Source organism: Equus caballus, chromosome 2 (genome assembly GCF_041296265.1).
Source record: "Equus caballus isolate H_3958 breed thoroughbred chromosome 2, TB-T2T, whole genome shotgun sequence".
NCBI lineage: Eukaryota > Metazoa > Chordata > Mammalia > Perissodactyla > Equidae > Equus > Equus caballus.
In genome coordinates this window covers 35019840-35045901 of record NC_091685.1, presented here as the reverse complement: position 1 = coordinate 35045901, position 26062 = coordinate 35019840, and the positions used below count along the sequence as shown (strand labels likewise).

The following is a 26062-nucleotide window of genomic DNA, read 5'->3' as shown; positions in this document are numbered from 1 at the left end:
AAACTGAGGCACAGAGGGACTCGGTGGACTTCTAGACCAACACATGCTGGAAATCAGGTTTGAATTCAAAGCCTGAGTGACTTCTGGGCTTCCCTCTTCATTAGACCTAGAAGCAGGGTGAGGGACCAGACGGGTTTGCCTGGGACTAAGGGGTTTCTGGACATGTACTGGTTAACCCAATTAGACGAGACCTGAGAAATCATTCAACACACCCCTGATTCAGATGGGAGGGCTGTGTCTGCAGGAGTGAAATCACCTGAATCAGACGCAGAGGAGGATGTGGGCCCCAAGTCTCCACATTCCCGTGCGGGGCTCCCCCGTGCCTGCACTCCCCCCTTGGCTCTTCCTGGGTCCTCCAGGGCACTGCTCCCAACCTTCCGACAATGGGCCAGGCTGGGGGCCACCGGGCAGGGGTCACTGGGCAGGGCCCAAGAAGAAAGAATTTCTGGTAAAAAGCTGCCCTGAAGGCCCCCTGGAGCCAGGGTCCCTGCCAAAAAGCAGTTCCTGCCGGAGCCTGCAGGGGGCTCCGCGAGTCTGGGGACCAGAGCTGCCCGGGCTGGAGAGGGAGGCACTGCCCGCCGGTCAGCTCCAGAGAAGGCCCTGGCCTTGACTGTCACCGCATGACATACGGGACTGCTGACTTCACTTCCTTTCCAGCATCTGGGATCTGAAGGAAATCCCAGCTGAGGACCGGAGAGCCAGAAAGCACAGGAAGATGGACAAGAAAGAGGGGTCGGAAGAGGCGTCCCCGCTCCCACCAGGCCTGGAGGTCAGGGCTGAGGCCGAGGGCTGGCACCGTGCAGACAAAGTGGCAAACTCCTCCGTCTAGAGCCTGAGCAACTGATTTTGATCAAAACAAAACAGCCCTGACACGAGTGCCTTCAGAGACTGCGGTGGAACCGGCCGGGACATCTCTGGCTTGGGGTTCAGCCCACCGCTAGCGGGAGATGTCAGGGGGATTGGGCCTGGCCTCACCCAGGGTGGGGTTGGCATGGCCTAGATTAGAAGGGTAAGGGTGGGTGGAGGGGTGATCAGAGGATTGTTTTTAACTTGGGCAACTTTACAACCAGACAAATCCGACTGGATGCCCAACCCAGTTCACACCTGTCCACACTTGGGCGCCCGTCTTCGCAGCATCGGAACGCTCTGTCGTACACACAGGAGCACCGCCAGCGGAGCCCCCCAACTTGGCCCTCAAGACTGTCCCTTTCAGTTCACCCCCTTCCTGGGTAGCCTAACAACTCCCTGGGGACTTTATAAAAACGGGGACAACCATTTCTTCAGAGAAGCCCTCTAATTCAACCAAATGAACCCAGCCTGGGTCTGTGGGGCATACAATCCTGCCTGAGGCTCAGAAATGCCCAGAGCAACATTCTGAAAACCCAACCCCACCACGGTTCTCTTCCAAAGGCCCTCTCGTCAGCAAGAGGTGAGAATATGAGATTCGGGGGGACATCGAAAGATGAATCAAGAGTCTAGGAGTGTCCTGGCACCCTCAAATAGCAAACCCACAAAACACAGCCCCATCTCCATTCTGTTTCAAGGGAACAGCAAGTATGGGAAGTGTCGGGCAAACCCATCCCTGGCCGGTCCCCACTCCTGTCTTCCTTAGAGCTGCCTGGCTCAGGGGCAAAAGGACCAGGGCAGGGATGGTCCCAGAGAGGGCAGAGGAGGGACATCTCTTCCAAGCATGAACACAGGTGGTTGGGACAGAGCACTGGACCAGGAGTCAGGGGTCAACTCTGTCCCCACCCCTCGTGTGCCCCTCTCTGAGCCTCAGTTTCCCCATCTCTATGTGAAGGGGCTGGGCAGCGTGATCTTTGAGCTCTGTAAAGCTAAGCCCACCCAGAGCTTTGCAGGAGCTTTGTGAGGACAGCCGGCAGCCCTGGCTTTTGAAAGAGCAGACGTCAGAGCGATCTGCTAAAGGAGCGGGGTCTCTCTGGAGGGGTCCTGGGAGGTTGTGATGGCTCATCAGAGGCAAGAGCTCAAACCCAGCCCTGCTGTTGGAAACCCAGGACTCCAAGGAGGGGTATCAGGCCAGAAACCTGGCTCAGCCGGGAGACTCCGAGGCAGCGGGGTGAGGGGAGGCGGGGGAATGGGTATGGGCAGCATGAAGTCATGGGAAAACTGAGTGCTCAGAGCCCAGGTGCCCAACGGCAAGGGACTCCAGAAGGGAGCAGGCAGGAGCAGGCCAGCGGGCCGGGGGACAGGTGGACCCCAGAGGCCCGTCTCAGCCCTGCCCTTTGACACCAGGCCCTTGGGCAAGTCATCCAAGGCCTACAGCTGTTCTTCTCCCCTTCTCTCCCCCCCACTTTCAGGTACAACACGGATTAGAATTAAAAGTAGATCAGGATTGAAAACATGGCACTGGATAGGCCAAGGCCACCACGCATCCCTGCCCTGGGCGCCTAGACCCAGTGAGGGTCTGGGAAACCAGCTCTCCACAGGGGCAGGGGAGGGCAGCCCCGAGACGCAGCATCGGCCGATTTCCCACCATGGCAGATTTTAAGCATCCATCCCCAGACTCTGTCACTAGCCCAGGCAGCACGTCCCCGTGAGAGGACACAGGCAGACAGGCCAGGCTCTGAATCCCAGCTCTGCCACGTAATAGCGGAATGGTCTTGGCCAAGTCACTGCCCCTCTCTGAGTCTCCGTTTCCTCATCTACAAAAGGGAGCGATGCCCTACCTCCTAGGCTTGTCTGGAGTCACTGGGTCACATCTGTAAAGCTCCTGGCAGATGGAGGATGCTCAGTGAATATTGGTGCCTCCCTCAGCCAGCGTGGGGGGCCCCGGTGTGTGGGTCAGCTCAGCCATCCCTCCACAGGGAAAACCAATGGGAGTGGGTCTGAGGCTTGATCAAGACCATGCACAAACCCGACTTCTACTACCATTTGGCCCTTTCTGAAAACGGGAAACTCCCCAAATTATAAATGGTGAAAATGAATCCAAATTCTTTAACACCGTGCAGGCCTTAAAAAACACACTGGCGGGCCACTTGCAGCCCAGGCCGCCCGTGTGCCACCCCCGCCCAGCGGCCTGGGCGAGCGGAGAGGAGCCCCCACTGCAGGGTCACAGTGATACTCACAGCTGATTAAACATGCGTTTCATCTCGTCTGTGATGTTCATGGAGCCGACCTCATCATCCGAGAACCGGTTCACCTCCCCGTCCTGCTCCGAGATGTCATCGTCCGAAGCGACCTTACGCTCTTTCTTTTTGGGGACCACCTGACCCGGAAAGGAAGAGATCAAGGTAACTGGGAGGCTCTGCCAGGACGGAGGGTGGGGTGGGCTGGGAAGGGAGCCGGCATCCCACAGGATGGATGGAGTGTGGCTGGGCCAGCCACAGCCGGGGAAGATGCACAGTCCTCTAAGAAGCAGGCGCGTTAGCAGGAAGCGTGAGGGGGGACATGCGGGAGGTTGGGACACAGACGGCCTGGACACTTCCCTGCCCTGGTGGCTGGGCGGGCCCAGCTCGCCCCTTCACCAGAGAAGCAGCCCCACGATTTGGGGAGAGGAACAGGCCAGACCGGAGCGCAAAGTGACCCGGGAGGTCTCAGAGCCAGCCAGAGAGATGGAGAAGTCCTCCCAGAGGCCCAGGTGGCCCCGTGCTCCCCAGAGCCCTCTTGCACCCACGCAAAGGCATCAGACAGGCGGTCGAGCTTCCCCAAGCTCCCTCCGCTCCCAGCAGACACGAGACGAGCAAACAGCACGAAGGCTGCAGGGCTGTCCCCCGCTTCCCAGTGGAGGGGCAGCGAGAAGGCACGGAGGTGGATGGAGGCCCCAGGGAAGCCCAGACCTCACCAGCTCCACACACAGTCACACACTTAAAGCGCCAACACACCGCACTGCCCTGGGCTCAAGCAAAAGCCAAACCACAATCCCAAACTCAAGAAGCAGCCTTCGGAGAAGGACGCAGGCCCCTCTGGCAGCGGGCTAGCCCCCAGCCCTCCCCAAGGACAGCCCGCCGGTGCTAACCCATGGTCTTCTTTCGGGACACACACACTTGCTCGTTTTGGGGGCTGAGAGACTCCTCAGTGGGAAAGGAAACTAGTCAAAGGCCAACAGCTCCTCTTCGGGGTTCTGCGGCTCATCTGCCAGGGCGCAGGCCAGCTGGCCCAGGGCTCCCACAGCCTGGCCAGGGCTCCCTGAGCGTGGCGATGGCGCCCAGAGGAAGATTGGAAGTGGGGACCCTGCATGAACCCACGGATGGAGCCCTGGGGGGCCAGGAGCCCTGAGTTCCAGTCCCACCTCCACCATTTCCTTCCCTGAAGCCATCACGTCACCCCCGCCCCAGATGAGTGGTGTCTGGAGCCGCAGGATGAAGGGCCAGCCTGGACGATGGTAAGCCTGCAAGTCTACGAGTCCCTGACAATGTTTTTTGGGAAGGCCAGAGGGTTGGGTAAAGGCTACCTCTGGGGGAAGGGGAGTGAGCGGGATGTGAGGGAAACGGGGGCCGGCCAGGCAGGGGGGAGGACTGGCTGCTCGGGAGGGTGGCAGCGGCGGGTGGCAGTGGCGGCTGGGGAGGAGGTGGCCCTATTCACCTGGAAGATCTTGGACACGTCTTCCGAGTTCCGCTGCTGTGCGACATCGCACAGCTTGGCCGTGATATCGATTCGGCGGCAGATGTCCATGTCCACCTTCATGGCCTTTTCTTGGATCTTTGTGTCCAGGTCTGTCATGGGCTGCAGGGAGGACAGCAGGGGTTACGTGAGCGAGGGATGATGCAAGCATGGGGGCAGAGGAGTCGCTCCCAGGCTCCTGCTGGACAGAAAGGTGGGAGATCCCAGGGGGGAGGGGGCCCTGAGCTTGTCCTGGGCGTGAAGGGCGGGGCCAGCGCTGCTCAGCTGGGGCAGGGGGTGGAGGGGGCGTGGGAGCTAAAGGTTTGCCGCCACGTGGACAATGCGAGGCCGTCTGCCAGTCTCCCTAAGGGCTGAAGGCACCCTCTTAGCAGACACAGTGTCAGTGTTTATTTTGTCAGAGCAAAGAAAACAGAAAAACAGCTCCCTCTGTTGAAAGACGTCCCTTCTTCCCACCCCGCATGCCCGTTGTCCCGACGCCGAGGGGCCTGCCAAGGCGGCGCTCTCTCCAGGATTCCTCCCACAGCTGACAGTGGGAGGCGGCCTAGGATGAGGGGGTCCCCCTGGAATCCAGGGAGGGGCAGCCAGGTCGCCTGCACCTGGAAACTCCACGGCTTCTTCCAGCCACCCCAGCCTCGTGCCCCTTAGGACCAGAAGCCACACTGGGCTGAGTCACCCACGTCTGGCTCCTCCTTTCTGGCAGCTCTTCCTACACACTGCCCGCTGCTTGAAGGGGGCAGGACACCCGGGCCCCCAGCAGGAAGGAGGCCTTCGCTGCCAACAGCTCCCCCCCGCCACCACAGTCACTCGGAAGGGCTCCGATCGTCAAAAGGACCCACACACTGGCCTTTCCCGACTTCACAAGCAACCTGTTGAAGACCACTGGCCTGAGGGGTCTCTCAGGCTGGCAGAGACCAGACCTGGGGGTCTCCCTCAACCCACGCCCAGACACCGAGGCCCACGGCCACCACCCGCCCTCATCGTGGCGAGTGGGGAAGGAGTCAGAGCGAACACACACACACCATGGGGAGCCCCGGGTGGGCGGGAGGGTTAAGCGGCAGGTTAATGCATCTCTACTCAGACCAAGGGAAGCGGATGTGGGGGAGGGCGCCTGGTCTCTGATGCATCCGTCATCCTCAAATGCAGCCAGCCAGGACTCTAACTAGAAGCCGAGCTTGCCTCGGAGTGAATGAAGCAGGTCGCATGATGGGTGTGGGGGAGGTCATGACGCCTGGGGCGGCGGCCGTGGCACTTACATCACTCATGAGCCCCTTAAACACCACCAGCTCGGCCTTGAGCCGCTCGATCTTCTCGTTCATCTCCTCCTGGATGGCCTCGGCCTCCTGTGCCGCCTAGGGGATGGAGATGGGGGAACGTTTAGGGGGGGCCGCGTACCCTGCGGGGTAGGAGGGACTGGACACCTGACATCCAACCAGGCCGGGTGCCTGAGTGCCAGGGAGGGGGGCCAAGGACCTCGTCCCAGCCTGGCTTCCAGCTCGGCCTGCTCACTGCAGGGCAGCATGCAGCGTAAAGCACCTCTCAAAGGAATATTTATCACATGGAAAAATCCATGGCAGGTATTAAGAGAAAAAGAGCAGATTCATGTCACAGGGGATCCCACTAGGTTAAAATATTAGGTCGATTCATGTGAAATTGCCAATAGTTGACCAACTCTGATTTCAAAAACGGCAATGTCACATGTGTCACCCTGACCAAATGTACACCTAGAATATGCGTATGTTTGCACAGAAAAGACCAGAAGATCCCACACCAATTTATTACCATGGAGGGGCAGAACTGTTTTATTTTCTTCTCAGTGTTTTTCTGAATTTTCAGTTTTTGACGTGAACATGTTATGTGTGTAAAGTAGAAAGCTTTTATTATGACGGGGGGTGTTCATCCTTTGCCTTCTGCATATTGACGTGACTTTCGTGTCTCTAACTTTCTTAGAAGATCAGTGCTTTAAATATCAGGAAGCAATTTTTTTAATGTTTGAAAGAACTTTCTAGGCCTTCCTATGGAGTCTCTGTTCTTGTGCCCGTTTGACTACAGGCAAACAGAGGCTGAGAAGGTGGAGTCTGTTGCTCCGGGCACATGGCAGGTGGGCGAGAAGCAGGGCCCAGAACACAGAGCTCCCGGGAACAGCAAGGCAATGTTCTCCCGGCTGCCATGGAGAGCCCGCTGGGGCTAGGAGCCCCCCAGGGACGCCCACCCACCCTCTCCAAGGCATCCGGCCCCAAGTTAGGTCTTGCAAGCCGGGACTTGCCCCCACGCTGCCCAACTCCTGGACCCGAGCTTTTCCGTATCACTGTGCTAGTCCCCTCCCAGCTCCGATGCAGGGGAAGCAGAAGAGGCCTCTTGGCTCCACAGAGGAGACACTGAGGCAGCAGGAGGTGAGAGAGCAGGGTCTGTGCTGGGAACTGGCCCTGCTCTGCCCCATGGATGTGCCTACTGGCCACGCGGTTCTCCGGAGCCCCTCCTGGTGGGGACCTGAGGGCTCTTACCTCCTGCAGCGTGTCCACCATGGTCTGCAGGTTCATGCGCTTGGCCAGCTCCTCCTCCCACCTGCAAGACCAAGAAGGACAGGCGGTGAGAGTGCGGCCTCCCCAGACCCGTCCGGCCCTCTGATGCAAAGCCAGCGCCCACCCTGAGCCTGTCCCAGTGGACCCACCCCGCCTGCCCTCCAGGACTCCCCGTGTAGGGGGCGGTGTGGGGAGGATGGCCAGGTTGACGCGGAGCCATAATACCAAGTGGTGGTGACAGTGCTGCTCTGGACGCAAGAGCACAGCACCACGAGGAGACGAGGACGGGAGGGACCGCCACCCCGCTTCACACAAACTGTAAAGTGCTGCGTAAACGCTGCTGCTCCTGCTGTTGCTGCAACACGCAGTCTGGAAGCTGGCCCTCGGGAGCCAGGCTGCGGCCTGCGCCACACTCAGGCTCTTCTTTGCACCCGCGAGAAACGAACTTTCACTGTGCTAACCACCGCCACCTTCGCGTCTACTGGCCCTGCCACCTACCCTAACCAGCAAAGAAATCTCCAATACAGCTAGTATCATCCCCATCTTACAGACAAAGGAACCTGAGGCTCAGAGAAGTCAAAGGTCTTGCCCAAAGACACAGAGCTAGTCAGTAGGTGGGGCTGGATCTCAAGCCCAGGTCTGTTCCCTTACATAAAAACAAAAAGTAATAAATACAGCTCACACTCATTGACCACTTATTCTGTGCCAGGCCCTGTTCCAGGGCATTCCATGTGTTACCTCATTCGTGCACACATCGGTTGAAGCGGGACAGGCAAGGACAGAGGGGAGAAGGCACAGCGGGGCTCACGGGGTGCCCCAGCACTGACTGAAGGTAGGGACAGCATGATGACAGTCACGGTTACTGTAACAACAGCAGCTCACCTCAGCCAAGCGCAGACTCGTACCGGGCACCGTGCCGCCTGGTGCCACTCAGTCCTCATAACAGCCCCCTAACGCAGGCGCCACCATCATCCCCATGTTACAGGTGAGGACAGCAAGGCACAGAGTCACATGCCCAAGGTCACGGTGAGGACAAGTGGAGCCAGGACTCAAACCCAGGCTGGAGGCTGCACACAGACAGTCTGTAACCCCCAGGCTCCCCGCAGGCCCAGGGCCCGTCAGAGCCCTACCCGGGACCCCTCTCCCTCCCCAGAGGAAGCGGGGGTTTGGGGGGTGGTAGGTTCCCTCTCTACCCCCTCCATCCTGGGACAGACACACGAACTTCTCTGTTTCCTCGCCCCACGGCCGCCTCCCTACATGGCCTCAGAGCAGGCAGGTCTGGAAGCCTTTTCGGATGCTGTCAGGGCCAGCTAAAAATAGGCCAGAGGGGAGGAATGGATAAGAGTGGGTTACGTCACCAGCTTTTGGAAACAAGAGAAAACGGATACTGTTTGCACACACAGAGGAAAATTCCTCCTCTCTCCCAAACAAGAGGAGACAGCCCTGGCCAGGGCTCCCGGAGGACACAAACGCTCCTGTCTGCCCCATTCCCTGTGGTCTTTACTGGCCCCCGCATGGGCGGCCAGGCCTAGATCTGCCGTGCGCTGCAGGGTCCAGAATCTAGCGGCACTGGACCTGGGGCTTCTGCCAGGAATGACAGACACAGAGAAAGCGAAGCAGGGGCAGCAGAGAACCTAGGGGTCTAACCCAGGTGGGGCCACCTCACTGAACCCCCACAGTGTGCAAATAGGGAAACCAAGGCCCGAGTGTGCGAGGAATTTGCCCAGGGTTGCCCAGTATGTCAGGGGCAAGGCCAGAGTCCAGCCTCGGGGTAACGTGGGAGACAGGCATCCCGGGTGTGTTGAAGTTCACAGGCGTCCCCACCCCAGCCCAGCAGCTTGGGGCATCTGGGACTTCCCTCAAGGGAGGCCAGGGCCCAGAACATGGCCCGAGCTGAATCATCTCTGCTGGCCGCGCTGCTCTGAGGGGGGCGGGGGACTCCATCCAAAGCCATGGAGCAGAGCAGATGCCGGGGGACCCTGGGGGGTGCTGGCCACAGCCTGGCTTTGGGGACCTGCCTCACTACCTCCTCTTGAGCGACAACAGGAGAAGCAGAGAAGAGGGGAGCGAGGGGCGAAGACACAGCTCCCAGGGCCTCTTGCCCACACCCCTCATCTCCCAGATGGGCTTTGGAGATGACGCCCAGCGCCCCCTCACTTTTCCTTTAAGCAGCCTATTCATGAGGAAGGTGGGGCGAGGGGTCAACAGACCCATTGTACAGATAGGGAGCCTGAGGCCCCGAGACGGAAAGTGACTTGTCCCAAGTCAACCCAGAGCGAGAGCACAAGCCATGTCTTTGGATCGTCAGACACATGAGCAGCAGCCACTGACTGGCAAGCATGGTCTGGGTCCCACACACTCAGTTCAGTGCCTTGTACGCATATCTCATGAGCTTTCATGTGAATTATAAACCCTCTCAGGTAAAGAATTTTTCCCCAAACCCATTTTGCAGAGGAGCGAGCTGAGGTTCAGAGCAGTGCGGTAACTTGTCTGAGGTCACACAGCCCCCAGGCAGGGATGGGACTCCAGCCCAAGCCCGTGCTCTAGAGCAGCAAGTCTCCCACTGTGATGTGCACGGGAATCCCTGGGGATGGTGTTCAGCTGCAGACCCAGATCCAGCAGGTCCAGGGTAGGATTGGGCGGACACGCTGCCTCCCCAACCAGCTCCCGGCAGATGGCACTTGGAGTGGCCCACGCCTCGCTGGTGTTTCTCAACTGCACCCCAGACAAGCCCACACAGATGATTCCACGGGCCCTTTATTTCCAAAGACCGGCTGGGTGGGCAGCTGGCGCACCTGCTCCCGGGAGACTGAGGACAGACCCCGCGTGTCGATGGCAGCTGGCTTGACAGGCCGAATCCACTGCCCACACGGACGGCCCGGCCCTCCCCGCTGCGGCGGGAGACCTGGCTCCGCGTCTCCGATGTTGACGATGCAGAAGCTCTGCCCTTCAGCTGCTCCGGCTGTCGGGGAGAAAGGACGACAGGGACGTGCCTCGTAAGGCGCCCCAGACACCCCGAAGTCACTGCAACTCGGCGCGGGGAAAGGAGTATGCAGCTTAACTAAAGAACTGTCCACCAAGCTGTGGGCTGGGAAACGTCAACACCTGCTGCCCAGGCCCCTCCCCTCCCCGACCCGGATATGCCCCCAGGAGTAAGGTTTCAGCAGGATGGGCGCTTCGGGCAGAGGGACCAGCATAAGGCAAGATGGGGCAGCTGGATGACACCGTGAAGGGGATGCCCCTACTACGGGCCAGGGGCTGGTGGACGACATGTCCTCTAAGCCTTTGCCATCCCGACTCTCCTGCTTGGAGCACCACTGAGCGAAGGTGCTCACGCAGCGGGCAGTGAAGCTACAGAGAAACCCCCTCCCCATTTTACAGGTGGGAAAATAAAGGCCCAGAGCACAGAGACAACTGGAGCCACCCCTTCCCACATGGACACAACAGCTCTTAAAAGTCCCAACTTCTCTCCTAAAAGGCTGTGTAAGAGAAGGGAGAGGAGGATGTTTACGGGTGACCTTCTGGATGGTGTGCCCACGCTAGGCATTCTTATTCACGTGAGAGATAAAACATCACATCACCTTCTCCTCCCCTAAGGATTGCCCCCATTTTGCAGATGAGGAAACAGAGGTTCAGAGGTACCCGATTCCCCTTTCCCTCCCTCCTCCACAGCCTCCTGAGATCCTGTTAGTTCTCCCAGGTCCTCTCAAACGTTATCTCTCCCCAAGCCCAGGCGGCCACTTCCGTTGTTTTTCCTCCTGGAGCCCAGGCTCGAGGCGGCCTCAGGATGCCATGTTCCCCGGCAGCGTGGCCACGCTGCTCATCAGGCGCGGCTCTCACTCCGAGAGCAGCGCACGAGGCCGGGGACAGGGATGGACCCCCCTCCATCTTCCCCACCGTCAAAAGGGGCTCAGGCCCCCCACACCACAGAGACCCTCTCTTGCCCCAGCATCTCCCTCCGGGCATCCTCTCTCTCCCTCCGCCTGCAGACACCCTCCCACAACAGCCTGATACGCGTGCCAGCTCCCCAAAGCCCCTCCATCCACAGAGCTCCCAGCAGCCTCTGAAGCAGGCAGGACAGACGATGATGGCGAGGACAGACGATGATGGCGAGGACGAGGATCGCCAGGCTGACGGAGCAGCAGACGCGCACTGAGCGCTCACGACGCGCCTGCGCCGTTTTCAGGTGCCCGGGGCAGAACCTCGTCTCAACAGGCTGCATGGTAACCTCCGGGTGGAATTATCACCTCCGTGCTACTGAGGAGGAAGCGTCAGTCCTAAACCACGACCCAGGGCCGCACAGCTAGGAAGCGGGGTTGTTTCCATTTTCCAGGGGAAAACTGAGACTCAGAGAATCTCCAAAAGGGAGGGCTGAAAGGGGCGAGGGTTCACTTGTCCAGACCTCTGAGTGTACAGATAAGGAAACTGAGGCCCAGGGTCACGCCACTCCCCCGGCCCAGGCCAGAGCTCACGAGGACGGCGGAGGGACGTGAGTCTGAACCCCGAATCTGCCTCCCCCAGCCTATGCCTCAACCTCTCAGAGCCTGGGTTTCTCCATCAATAAATGACACGAGGTGTGGGCCCAACACACCCCAGGGACTCTCAAGAAAAACCATTCTGTTCCCCTACTCTCTGACGGTCATGTGACCGGCCCCCAGCCACTGGCCGCATCTCCTGGTCCCTGCCCACTGCTCCCTGCCACTCAGTCACTCCCATCCCTCTGGTGACCGGTGCTTATACCTCCCATTGCCTGGAGCCTTGAACCGAGTGTGAAATCAGGATCCCAAAGAGGAAGGGGCCGACACACAGCATCCCCAGAGACCCACGGAGCCCCAAGGGGCATGATCCACAACATGGCAGCAGGGATGGGATGCTGGACGAGGCAAGGGCAGTCCTGGAGGGCACTTGGCTAATGCCAAAGACAAGCAGGGGCTCACACCACAGAGCCCACAAATCGGGAGCCTGGACGCATGTATGGGCAACACGGTGATGCCCTCCAGCGTCCATCGCAGGGGGTCTCAGGCACCCTGTGCCCTAGTCTGTCGGGATGTGGAGAAATCATGGGTGAGATGCCCATTCCAGTGGGAAAAGAGGCGCAGGGAAGGGGCACCATCACACAAGTCATCAGAGGAGTCGGGTCTAAAGCTGAGGCTCCACCCCTCCACCAGTGCAGAGAACTGGTTATGGTTACCATCACTAGTCTCACTCAGTATTCCCTGTACCTAAAACCCACCTGCACTTGGTAAGGAGTTAGATTTTGCTGCATGCATTTGCTGAATGAATGAATGAATGAATGGGGAATGAATGAATGAATGAATCCAAGCTGCAATCACTCCTCAGTCCTCCTGCTCGCCCCTTCCCCAGCCAGGGCCCCTTCTGCCTGGAACATCCTCTGTCTGCACTGCCCTAGCCTGGGGGCCCCCGGGAGCTGAGTTCCCAGCACCAGCTCCTGCTCAGCTCCATCCACTGGGCTCCAGAGCCTCTGCAAGGGGAGGCCGCCAGGGCAGGAAGAGGGCAGGAAGAAGGAGACGGCTTCCCTCTCCCAGTTCCCACAGCCCTCGGCCCTGGAGGGGAGGCAGGGACATCAGGACGATGAGGGCAGGGAGAGGAAATGACTCCACACAGCGAGACTGCAGCTGAGATCCGGGGCCTCAGCCACCATCTTGGCAGAAGGAGCCCACATGTGAGGCCGGTGGCCAGGAGGGGGAGGCGGCAGCACCCGCCCCAGCCAGATGTGGTCTCCCGCATTCCTGAGGAGCCACCGCTGGCACCACGTGATAGACGAGAAGTCCCAGGAGGCCCCTGGGGGGAGGGGATAGGCAGCTTCTACGCCAGCCCCCACCCCCAGGCGACACTCAGGGCCGGCGTCTCCCCTCCCCCATCAGCTCAGGATGACACAGACCCACAGGAAAGGGGCCGACACAGCCTGGCCTGCGGAGGGGCGGAAAGCCAAGTGAAGTCACAGGCAGAGGGACTGACTCACAGATTTTTCACTTCCTGAGCCATCAGAGAAAGAGGCCCCGGGGCTCAGACTCCAGAGGAAAGTGAGTGCAGCCCCAGTGAAACAATCCAGGCTCCAGGGACAGCCCTGGGGCTTCTGGGGAGAAAGTCCCGGAGACTCCTGGGCAGCAAGAGACTGGGCCCCTGTCGCTTCCCAGCTGTGTGACCCTGGGCAAGTCAATTACCCTCTCTGGGCCTTGATTTCGTCACCTGTGAAATGGGAAGCACACCACCCCTTCTGAGGGTGGCTGTGAGAACCACACAAGGCAGGCGGTGTGGGTGAAAACACCAGTCCCGCCCCTGGCACACAGCAGACAATTAATGAGGTGGCTTAATCTGAACTGCAGAGGCCGCGGCTCGCTCGGTGGCCAGACCTCGGAGAGCTGGGAGGGCCCCACGGGAATGCTCCACACCTCTTCAGGGAGGGCGAGCAGCCGGCACGCCTAGGCCAACTCACTCAGGTGATGGGAAGCAGGCTCAGGTGAGGCCGGGCGGGCGCCGTCAGTGGAAAACTTCATTCTGGGCCAAGCGTGGGCCCGGCCTCTGGCAGAGGGCAGACGGGTGGAGAGCAGTTCCCACCCGGGCTACGGGGAGCTTACCCCATTGCTCACAGCCAGAGGCAGGCTGCCTGGGGATGGCCGGGGCGTGCTGGAGCCCTTCTGCCCGTCGGTCCCCGGGCTCTGCGCTGCCCCAGCCTCTGTGTGAGCCCACCCACTGACGCACAGAAGCCTCTCTCCCCTTCCCTCGTGGACAGGGCCTCCCCCTGGGCCCCGCCACAGAGTCAGGGCTGAGCCAGGGCCTTAACTGCCCGGTTCTTCTCTAGACTAATATCCGAGCTGGAGGACGAGAGTGCGGGCACAGAGGCAGACCAGGGGGACCCTTTCTGCAAATGCAGTTTCGCAGAAGCCGATGGGCAACAGATCAGAGGGGGCGCCCTAATGGGGTCTGGGTTGCCTGGTGAAGATCTGGAGCGCCCGACCTACGTTGCTTCTGCAGAGCCTCCCTAGAGAGCTTAAAAATCACCACTGAGTCAACTTCCTCATTCCACACCACCCCCCTTGTCTAACACCACAAACAATTCACATTCGAGGCAGAAAAAAAAAGAGAGGAGCAAAAATCTAAAAATCTTAAACAATCTAAAATCTAAAAGATCTTTAAAAAATCTAAAAAAAGGAAAAAAAGTAGAGCGGGGGCTGGGAATACACGATGTGAACCCGCCCCTCCGAGGACTTCCTCCTCCCAGGAAGCTACCCGTGGAAACGTGCAGAGGCTCCCCACCTCCCGACTTCCTCCTCCCCTTTGGTTTACTGTGAGCATCTTTTCTCTCCGGTAAATGGAGGGCTGGCTCCCCCAGCCTGCGAGTGGGGAGACGCCCCCATGCCCCTGAGCCCCCCTCTCATGGGTGCCTCCAGGTATCACCTGGTCCGCGCTCACCATCTTCCTCCCTGGGGACTTGGATGCTCGCATCTGCACCGAGCCCCCATCCCGGGAAGGGATCCCTCACACACATGCCCATCAGAGGCCCAGCTGCCCAGCTGTACTCTGCTGCTCGCAGAAGGAAACACAAATTAAATGCCAACTGATTGTCTCCGCGGAGGAGGCATTAATTTAATGTGAACACTTAACCAGGGCAGCCGATTCCATTACGGGAGGACAGTAATGGCCTGGGCAGGCCAGAGCCCGGGCTCCAAGATGGTGTTGGGCTGGGTTTGAGGAGCCACCACATCAATGTGTGCCTCCTCCCAGCATGCCGCCCCCACGACCTGAAACAGCACCCACCCCGCCCCCCCGCCCAGGGCCCCGGGGATCCCAGTGGGTGAGGTCTGTGCAAGCCTGCTCAGGGGGCGGGCAGGGGTCTAGCGCCCACAGGGAAGCACCCTGCAGAGGAGAGTGTTCTGGGCTAGGAGGCAGGAGATCCTGCTTCGAGTCCTGGATCTGTCACTAATTCACTGTGCGACCCCAGCAAGTCCCTTCTCTGCCTGGGCCTCAGTCTCCCCATCGGTGACATGGTCTCTAAGAGTCCCTCTGGATGTGACATTTGCAGTGCTGTTCACAGACTCTGCATGTGGCCCTTCCTTGGAGCCTGGAAGAGGTGACAGCCTCAGGGAGCTCAACTCCATCCAGAATCATCCTTGATAACGGTGTTAGGCCTCTGGCTCCTGCCCGCATCGCCCGTAACTGACCACAAAGCTATCTGATACACTGCAAAGTCTCAAGGCCAGCTGCGACATCAGTCTTTGAGTTCAAACCAACGTGTATGATGAAGCCAGAGTGTCTAGGGTCAAACCCCAGCTACACATCCTGCAGCTCCGTGACCTGGAGCAAACTACCAACCCTCTCTGAGCCTTGGTAAGACCACCCAGCTCATAGGGTTTTCTTGCAAATATTCAATGGGCTCATGTATGACAGGAGCCTAGAACAGGGCCTGGTACTCCCTGAGCATGCACTCAGGGTCACCATCCTCATCCTCATGACCTCCCAATGACAGATGGTCAGAGAGGCCCCCAGAGACTGAGAGAGTGGTCCCAGACCACATTGCAAATGACAGGGCAAGACCTGAACTCAGGACTGGCTGGCCCCAGAGCCACTATGCTCCCATAATAATCATGTTGACGATGATAACAACAATGCGCTAGATGCCACTGTCACCTGGCTGGGTGACCAGAGGCACATAGGGGTGTCAGTGGCAGAGGGAAAGAAGCCAGATGCTGACACCACTAATTCCACTGCCAGCAAAACCCAACAAATGTCCTGATTCTGCCCTCTGTGCCGTCAGACATGCCCCAAGACGCATGGGCACATGCTCAGCCTTCGTGGTCTGTCCTGACAAGGTCACCATTCCAACAGGAGAGACCAAGGCTGGAGAGCACCCGCCAGCAGAGCACAGCTGGTCTCATGGAGCCACCCCAGCAGACATAAGACATTTAAGGGCATCCTCCCGGGACCAGAGAAGCCCCTGGTCACCTGCCCCCATAACCTTAGATTATGGCCATTTATGTGAGCCACCTGTTCTAATTACCCAGCGTCTGTATTCGCCCAGGTTCCCAGCATCACTCCTGCTTTGGTGTCATTTACTGCCAACACCTTTGAGCCCCAGCAGCTCTGTGGATGCTCATAATCCAGAGCCGTATGCTGGGCAGCGCCCTCCTTCCAGTGCCTCTGCCTAGGAACCACACCCGAGTGGGCACTGTCCCCCAAACCAGGCCATTCTGAGAAGGAAACAACTCAACGAGCATCCCATGGTGAGGAGGGATCTGCGTCCCAAATTGGAGGTCACCATGTCGTTTCTGGGGCATCATTCCCAACCTCTTCCAAGCTTGCAATCACCTCCTCCAGGGAGCACGACATGACTTCCCCAGGATAAGTCACTGGGCCCATCCCGGGTGCCCGGGGCCACAGTCACTGGCGTGGAAAAGAGCCGCTTGGCTGGGTGTTCGCTCCGGCCATGTACTCACTTCCCAGGTCCTAGACCCCGCGTGGGGAAAGGTCCACCTCCATGGGGCAAGATGGGTCTGCCCACAGCCCTGCCCCTGTCCCACCCCTCCAACCAGCCAGGGCTAGCACGTGACGAGCAAAAGAGGCACTAGCCTTGGAGCTGGACCGAACTGGGTCCAAATCCTAACATTACCGGCCACATGCTTCTGGGCAAATGATGTCCTGCTCTGAGCATCCCCACCTGGTCATCCACAAAATGGGGATCATAGAGGCCCCTCCTTGGGGCTGCTACAGTGTGTGAGAGCTGATGGATCACACGGAGGGTCCCCTGCCCTGCCCTCCCGTCGTTAACCAGCTCTGAGGTCTAAGAGGGCACCTTGGCCTCTCTGGGCCTCAGGTTCTTCTCTGTAAAACGGTCTCAGGTCCTTTCGGCTTCGCCGCTCAATGGACAGCATGGTGCGGGGCCAGCTGCAGTTTGTCATCAGGCCCCCGGGCGCTGGCTGCAGAGGTCCCACCTGACGGGGATGCTGGAAGGGGCAGAAGTGTGCCTCTGGGCAAAGCACAGAAGCTCCAGGGCTCCAGGCTCGCCGTCTAAGGGGTGGGGCCAGCGTACTGAATGCGTCCGTCTGTGGTAAGCACTCAGCACAAAGTCCAGCTCGATACATGGATTCTGCCACAGCACAAGGCTTCATGCTGTCTTTCCTGCCTTGGAGAATGGGCAGCTCAGCTCAGGGTGGCAGCTCTGTTAAGGGGACTGGCCAGGGACCTGGGCACCAGCAGGATACCCGGGTGCCAAACCAAACGCCCTGCTATCGACGCCCGGTAACCATCAAACAGACATGGGAGGACAGCTCACCTCCCTGGGGTCCAATCCAGTGCCTCATCCCAGTGCCGGCACAAGAGCTGGCCCCGAGGACACTCCGGCGAGGGAGTGCTGGGTGCTTCTGGGACTCTAAGAACAGGAGCTCAGAGCGTCTGCGGCAGCCCAGCTCCGTCTGGCTGTTGGCTGACATTCCACCTTCTTTCCCCCATGACACAGTCAACAAACATTCCCAAGTGCCCACTTAGGAGTCTTCTCCCAAGAGAGGGGAGGAGAGTTCCGGGGCGCTCTCCAGGCAGGACTCTGGCCCCCTAGCCTCGGGTCCTCAATTCCTGCAACCCAGCAGGGCGGGAAGATCTGGGTCCAGCCTCGTGTCCTGGAGGCGGGGATGGAAGGGCGTGCTCATCCTGGGCTCTCCGGGCGGGAGGCATCCTCGCTCTGCCCATCGGTGCCCGGGCCAGGAGGGAGGAAAGCAAGAATCCACCAGCACACTGAAGACACTGGTTGCCTCAAGAGGGAACAGCGTGGCTGGGGACAGGAATGGGAGGGAGACTTGTCACTCTGTCCCCCTCTGTATCTTTTTTTTTTAATCATGGTAAAATATTCATACTGTCAAATGTACCATCTTAGCCATTTTTGAGTGTGCAGTTCGGTGGCATTAAATACCTTCCCACTGACGCACCCATCACCACCATCCATCTCTGGAACGATTCATGTTGAAACTGAAACTCTGCACCCATTAAACACTAACCCCCCAACCTCCTCCCCACAGCCCTTGGCAACCACCATCCTACTTTCTGCCTCTATGAATTTGACTGCTCCAGGTGCCTCGAATAAGTGGAATCATACAGTATTTGTCCTTCTGTGACCGGCTTATTGCACTTAGCTTAATGCCCTCAAGGGTCATCCATGTTGCACAGGTGTCCGAATTTCCTCTCTTTCTGTGGCTTTTTAATTTTGAGTGATGTAAGGTATCACCAAGTCAAAAAGTCAAAACCATGTAAATTTTAAAAAAGAGAAAATATCTGCTTGTTTTGATATCATGAGTATTTTACAACGATTACACAAAAAATAGAAAAAAATCAGGGAAGCCAAGCCAAAAAAAATTTACAACCCACGCAATTCCCCCTCTGTGAGAGTTACTGTGAACACAGCACACGGGAAGCCTCCTTCTGAGCGGGTGAGACAGAGGCGGCTGGGGCACCACTGACCCGATGGGTCCTGCACTGTCATTCCCCAGTCCTAGCAATCAAAACACTGCCAAGAGCTTCTTGGCACACTCGCATTTGCACGTGTGCCCGGTCTTCCCTGTGGAGGGGGCTGCTGGGTCAAGGGCGCAGGCCTGGAGAAGGCCTCAGTGCCCCGCCAAGCGTGTGTGTGACAAGGCTGCACTCTCATGGGGCTTGGCAGCTGCTGGAGTCTGGACAGCTGCCCACAGAGCCAAGGAAAAGCAGGGTCCCTGGTCCTCACCCTAGCCCCTGCAGCAACGCTGTTTCGTGCCTCAGTTTCCCCATTAGTCAAAGGGCTGCCTCTCTTTCGGGTGGAAGAAGACCCCACCACAAATGTGGCCCGTCCTCCCCCTCACTGGGGTGGCACCCTGCCCTCCCCAAGGAGCAAGGGCTGGGGGACCAGGCTCACGGGAGAAATGGCCCCATACCTCTTCTGAAAGGGTAGCCCTGGGGCAAGCAGCCACATGCTAGGGCAGCAACCCCCTCGGCGCCCCCAGCCCCAGGTGTGCCAAGAAGCATCACACTCAAGGCCTGAGCATGAGCTGGAGGCTCTGCCTGGAAGGCTCCAATCCACACGCCCCCTTTGTCATCTCTCTCTCCTCCTCATCTTATGCCAACTTCAGGACCCAGCTGCTATACCCCCTCCTCCAGGAAGCCTTCCCTGACTCCTTGGTCAAGGCCAAGTGCCCCTCTTCTGGCTCTAAAGGCCCCAGTCACTTGCTCCTGAGGTTACCTGCTCCCCTGTTGGTCTTCCCACTTCGCCCAGCTTGTGCAAGATCAGGCCCATCTCTGGCTCCCAGCTGCCGCTCCAGAGCACAGCACGGAGCCTGGCACACAGTAGGCACCAGGTAAATGTTTCCTGGATAAAGAGCCACCTCGAGGGCCTTTCTTAGGAGATGGAGTCTGGAGTCAGTGCAGCACTGACTCACTGTGTGGCCTTGGACATGACCTGTCCCTCCCCATCAGCCTCAGTTTCCCCAGACAACCTCCACAGTCCCCACCAGCTCTACAGCTCTCCTCCCAGGATCCTCTTCTCTCGCCTCGACGCCTGGGCCTGCCTCACATGGGGCAGAGGATGGGAAGCCTGGTGCTCACAGCTCTGCTTCCCCAGAACTCTGCTTCCCCAGGACTCCGCTTCCCACCCAGGCCCGGCCGAGCCCCCAGGGACGCTCCACCCCACCCCAGCCGCTCTCGGCCTCGGGGGCTCTAGCTCTCACCCGAGGCCAGAAGCCCGCAGGGAGGCGGTCCGGGCACCCAGGCCAAGAAGCAGGAGGCCCAGGGGGTCTGTGCCCAGGAGGCCAGGGGGCCCCACCCAGGGCTATGTTTACAGCTTTGAGGAAAATCAGCAACTCCCAAGGCTATTCTGGAAACCTAATGTGCACTTTGGGTCTCTCCGCTGTTTATTTCTGGTGACTGTGCCACCCACAGGTAAATGCAAGGCCCTGCGGGTCTGCCGCTCGACACACTCTCCCCATCAAAGCCACATCACTCACGGGGCCCGCTTGTTTATCCCGAGCAACCTGGGCCACTGCTCTCGCTTCCAAGCTTCCCTCTTCATCTGCAGCCTGGACACATAAAGGGCCGGAGCCAAGGAGAGCCCACCGGGCAGGAGCCGGCACACACCCTGTCCTGGACTCAAACCAAGGTTCCGCAGCCTTGAGCAAGTCGTCTCTCCAGGCCTCGGTCTCCTCACCTGTGAAATGGGGTGAAGGACCCCACCTGGATTCAGCAAGGACAGGCATGCACAAATAGGCTCCAAGAGTGAAAAAGAAATCACAGAACACAGGATCCCAGCATGTCAGATGGGGACACTCAGAAGCCCGGGCAATATGGATGTGAGAAGTCTGAAGCTCAGAGAGGTGAGGTGACATGCCCGAGGTCACACAGCCAGGCAGCGGCAGAGTGGGGACGGAAACCCAGAGCCTGTGTGCTCCTGCCATGCTGCGGTAAGGGGAGGAGGGCGTCCCTGAGCACCACCAGGAGGAAGGAGGGAAAGGGACAAGGACCCAGCGAAGCAATTACTGTGGGGCATGTGCAAGGGAGGATGCTGGTGGCGGCTCGCCTGCGTGTGCAGCGTCTTAACCCTCCTAACTGGCCTGCAAGGCTCCCGGCATAGCCGGGCAGGTGACCAGACAGTGACCCCAGCGCCGAGAGAGGATTAGTGACGAGCCACTGCTCCAGGGTACCGACCCGTTCCTCAACACCGCCTCCTGCGTCATGCGGGCTCTGAGGCTCAGCGTGATGCGGACCAGCGGGGAGGACACTGGGGTGTCCCCAACACACACACACGCACACGCAGAGCATCCGTGGGGCCCGGGTGCCCCTCAGAGGAGAGAGAAGTCAGTGCCCTCTGGGAAGACGGGAGGGGGAATGAAAGCGAGCAGACGCCCACAGAACCTTCTGTGACAATAATCTGCCAGCAGAGCTCCTCGTTGGAGCCTCTTGCTTCCTCACCCCCATTCTGCTGATGGGGAAACCAAGGCGCACAGAGATGAGGTGACCTGTCCAGGGTCACATCATCAAAAAAGCTACCCTGTGAAGTGTTAGCACGTGACAGCCTGTACAACCTCACTGAACCCTCACAACGGCCTCGTGAGGGAGGCACTGTTATTATGCTCGTTTCACGGACGAGGAAACTGAGGCCCAGGGAGGTGAAGCGAGCTGTGACGGTCCCAGAGCTCAGGAGCAGTAGAGCCGGGACTGGAATCCAGGCCCCAGAGCCCGAGCTCTCACGCACCAGACTCGCCGGCCCCTGCTCTCCCGAGGGAGCGCCAGGTGTAGGAGTAGCCCACGGGGTCTCCCTCCCAATGCCTGGGCTCCTTTCTCTGTGCCGGGAGGCCCCGTAACGGGAGGAAGAGGGTCAGGAATTGGGCACCCCCAGTCTCCTGGGGCTCAGAAAGGACCCCAAGTTGCACCACCTCCAAACCCCACCAACAAAGCGCTGAGGCCCCTGCCCGGGCTGCTGACTGTGGAGCCCCTAAAGTGAGGTTCCCATTGGCCCGGCCCAGCCCCCAGGGCCCTCAGATGGGCAGGGGGTCCTTCAGACACCAGGGATCCCCCAGAGGGAGCCCCTCAAGCACTGCCGAGACCCTGGCGGGTGCCCCGTCCCAGGGGGGCACAGGGTCACCAACCCCAGCCCTGCCGAGGGCCCAGCTTCTCTTCTCAGCTCAAACCCAACAGGGGCCTCTCCTCCCCTGAGACTTGGTCCTCCAGCCCCACAATCCCTGGCCCGGACCGGGCAAGAAGCCAAGAAGGAGACGGTCCAAGACAGAGGAACAAGAAGGACTGGCCAGCGGGGAGAGGGGAGGCCCTCAGCACTGCTCCCCTGCCCCTTGTCCCCAAACCCTTTGATTTCAGACAGACTCAGCCACTCCCCAGCCGGTGACCTGGTGAAGTGATGTTACCTCCCCGAGCCTCAGTTTCCTTGTCTGTGAAATGGGGGTAACAGCAGTACCCGCCCCGCTGGGCTGTGAGGACCGCACAAGAGCGGGGGCACCCAGCGTCTGGTACGCTTCTGCTCCTCTTAGCGAGCAGGCCCCGCTTCCAGTGGCTGAGCGGCCGGCCCAGGGGCCGGGGTCCTGGGCTTGACTGAGACGTGCCACTCTTCCCCTCAGAGGCTCCATCCTCTCCATTCCCTCTCCCCCGCGCTGGGACAGGGGTGCTGTCTGGTACCCAGAGTCTCCACACAGTAGGCACACAGTAGGCCCTCACCTAGTATTGACTGGATGAATGAGTTTGTAAGCTGAAGCCACGGGGCGAAGCAGTGGGCAGGGCCTGGGTGCGAGTCCTGCTCTCTGCACTGACTCACTGTGTGGCCCCGGGCTGGGCCCCGCGCCTCTCTGAACCCATCTGCATGAGGAGGCTCTGACCACCCCCGGGAGCTCAGGCCCTCCCTCCTCCTGCCGCTGGAAGACCTAAGCCAGCCACCCGCAGGGCGGCCTGCCCAGTGGAGGGCCTTTTCCCAACCCGCCGGCCTCCTGGGGACAGACAGCGGGTCCACGCCCACCCAGCAGGCCCACAAAGGCAGCAGGCGGCTTCCTCTTGGTGACTTTGCCTGGGGACAGATGGAACATGGTGTGGTGTCTGTCAAGCCAGATGGCCCACTTGGCCTGAGGGGCCAGGACACCAGCTGGGAGTCCAGTCCCAGCAAGTAGGGCTGCTTAACCCCTTCCTGCCCAGCCACAGGCGCTAGTGTCCCTGCGGCAACTTAGTCACTTGCATCCACTCGGGCCTTCCGTCCTCCACCTTGGAGGTGAGGGGCCTCCCCGGGGCTGAAAGAGAGTCAGGGAGGTGGCGGGGTGGGAGGGGACCACGGGATGGACGGGAGTGCCAGAGGTGCCAGGGCCCAGCGGGTGAGCCGGGAGGGCATTGACTCCGGGCCGGGGCATCCTGTAGAACCACGTGGAGCCGGCAGCTTTGCTTCCAGGACACCCATCTCAGGCAGGGACTGCCAGGCCAGAACCCCACCAGCTGCCCCCTTTATCAGGCTGGAAAACCCACTCCCCTGCCCAAACCCTAGAAACAGCACCGCCTTGTGAAGGAGGAGACCCAACCCCACCAGGCTGGCTGATGGCCGTAGACATGTTGCTCAGCCTCTCTGGGCCTCAGTTTCCCCATCAGAAAAGGTGAAGCCGGGGTGATCCCTGGGCTCTAGGGCCACTCCCGGCTCAGAGGGAGGGCTCCATGACTCCAGGAGAAGGAATGTGCCTCCCTCCCAAGAACTTACAGAACCCTAAAGGGGCCAGCCAGATCCTTTCCACACGAGCGTGCCCCAACAAGTGTGCATGAGTCAGGAGGGACTTCCGGCGCGAAGAAAGTAAGCTTCGGGGGTTTGGAGGGGAGGCGAACTGCCTTGAGAACCTGGAAAGGGTCTTCCCCAGATAGTTGATGCCCACCCATTGCCCTACACTACGGAAGGCTGAACAGGGGAAGTGCAGCGTGTGGGACGATGGCTAGAGGCCAGGAAGCACTTCCCGATGGAAGGCACATCTAGGGGAAGGCTCTGGAATGCCTTCCAAGGCAGTAAGATCTTTAAGTAGGATTTGGAATGGTCTAAGCCTCAAGGAGAGGGAGGAACGGATGACCTCTGGAGACCCCAGGGGACAGCAAGCTGGTGTCCACAAGGAGCAGTAAGCAGAGCCTCTGAGTGTCTGCACTCAGGTGCCCGGCCAGCCTCACGCTCCACATGGGCGAAGGTGTCCTCTCAGGGCAGAGCACGGCCAAGCTCGGCCCCAACCTGGGGCCCACACGCTGGTCCAGCCGGCATCTCCAGACAGCCCTCAGGAAAGAACCTGCAGAGGACTCCAGAAAAGCCAAGAACACATCCCACTAGCCGAGGAGGAATGTGCTGGGCAAGAGGGCTGCCAGCCTGGAGTCGAGTGGTCCGTCAGCACAGCAGAGAGGCGAGAACATGGCGCTGGGGTCCACAGACCTGGCCGTGAGTCCTAGCTCGGCCACCAACTTGCTGTGTCACCCTGGGCAAATCACTGTCCCTCTCTGAAAAAAGTGTGCATTGGGGGAGAAAGTAAACAATCTCTAAGGACTCTTCCAGCTCTGATTTAACAGTCATTTGGCAAGCTCCCTAGGGACAGGAGTTTGCCTTTCTGGTCCCTGTAGCATCATCCGAAGGGCCCAAGCATAGGCACAGGGGCCCTGATAAGGATGGATGGATGGACGGATGGATGGATGCATGGATGGATGCATGGATGGATGCATGGATGGATGGATGATCAAGTGGAGTAATTCCTGATAAAGAAGTGCAGCAGGTCCTAGGTGTCCCTGGGAAGCTTCCTTACACTCGCCCACAGACCTCCCTAGCATCACTCTCCCCTGACTGCTGACCCTCCATTGTCCGACCTCCTTCTCTAACTTGGACACACTTGGGCACCCACCTACATACGCATATTCACACACGCTCCAGGCACAGCGACCCATCTCCTAATCCTGAGAATAGAAATTACAGCTAAGGATCCCCAAGGCCAGGAGATTTCTCTGCTCTGGTCTTCCCACATGGTGTCTCGGCTTTCTGAAGTAGCTCCCAAAGCTGGGTTTGAAAGGACACTTAACCGTGGGGGAACCCAGTGGTGATCTTTTAAGCCACAGAGACCCACGTTCACATGCCAGCTCTACCACTCTCTGGATATGACAAGTAACAAGCCATTTCACCTGCCGGGACTCAGTTTCCTCATCTGTACAATGGGCATAACCACAGCTACCCTTCAGGTGTGCTGTGAGGTTCAAGAGAACACATCCACAGAGTTTTAGACTGCACTGGGCACAGGAGATGCTCTAGGGACATAAGTATAATGGGGTTATGAGATCCCGGCTTCCTTCCTGGAGGAGGTGAGGGAGAGCCAACCTCCCAGGCCTTCTCTGCTTGGGCCCTGCAATCCCTTCCACCTTGTTTCCTGCCTTAAGGGGTGATGTGTCTGGACTTAAATCAGGCAGAAGATACAAAGCAGCCTTTGTCTCCTGGACGAGACCCTGAACCAGCTGCCTGGACATCACCGCTGGAGAAACAGTAGCAAGACACCACTCTCCCCCAAGGTCTGGGAGCGAGCCCTTCACCCACACGGCCTTGCAGGGGCAGTCCATGGGCTGGGCGAGAACCCAGCAGCCAGCTTCCCATCTCCTTACAGGGGCCCCACTAGGAAGAACAGCTGCCCTACTGCCCGCTGAGGGGCAAGAAAGGGCTTGAACCTGTCTTCCAACTCCGGTGTCTCAGCCCAAGGGCGAAGGCCAGGCACGCGCGGCCCATTTCCCAACCAGGGAGCCTGAGGCCCTGAGTGTGGCAGGCGGTCCTCTGAAGACCCAGGTTCAAATGCCAGCTCTGCCTCCGCCTCACGCTGAGACCTCAGGCCAGTGATCTCCCGAGGAGGAGGCAGGGATGGGGATAGACGTCCCCATTCAAGAACACCCTCCAAGGCCACTGGAAGCCACAGGCTCCACGGTGTGCTGCATACAGCCTCAAATGCTAGGTCCTGCCCTCCCTGAGACCCTGTGCTGACAGTGTGCCAAGCAGGAGAGCGGACGTGACCTTCTCACAGGCCAGGCGGGCGGCTCTGCCGGGGAAAGGAAGTGCCCTGAACACAGAAGGCCACTCTGAGCCAGAAGGCGGAGGGAGCAGGCAGTGCTCACTGAGCGGGCCTGGGGGCTGGGGAGGGCCGGGCCTGGGCAGAAGGGACCGAGGATAACAACGGGGGCCAGCCCCACGCTCAGCCCTCGGCTCACACTATGTCACCGAGTCCTCACTGCAGCCTTGTGAGCTAAGGCTGCCTGCCCACGTTACAGATGAGACACCCGAGGCTCGGGTGGGAGGGGAACCCGGGCACCCCGCTGCGGAGTCGGAGCCCCCCGCAGGGGCAGGCCCGGATGGCGGGCCAGCAACCAACCAAGGGGGAGCCAACAAACCAATTTCTTCCTATTCCCTGTGGATTTATTATGCTTAAGGCACAGAAAAGAACAATCTGTGAGTCGGG

The 26062-nt window shown here is 59.4% G+C and overlaps 1 protein-coding gene across 2 annotated transcripts in view; it reads right to left on the bottom strand.

Annotated features, from left to right (window-relative positions):
* Positions 1 to 26062, bottom strand: part of IFFO2 (intermediate filament family orphan 2) — a 46737-nt gene that overhangs the window by 7843 nt on the left and 12832 nt on the right. The window contains exons 2-5 of one of the 2 annotated variants that reach the window (XM_023635621.2): positions 7083 to 7143; positions 5835 to 5930; positions 4543 to 4683; positions 3087 to 3226 (exon numbers count right to left, since the gene is read on the bottom strand). In XM_023635621.2, coding sequence (XP_023491389.1) covers positions 3087 to 3226; positions 4543 to 4683; positions 5835 to 5930; positions 7083 to 7143 — 438 coding nt within the window. The remainder of the gene's footprint in view (positions 1 to 3086; positions 3227 to 4542; positions 4684 to 5834; positions 5931 to 7082; positions 7144 to 26062) is intronic. The other variant, XM_023635622.2, reaches the window with a different exon arrangement.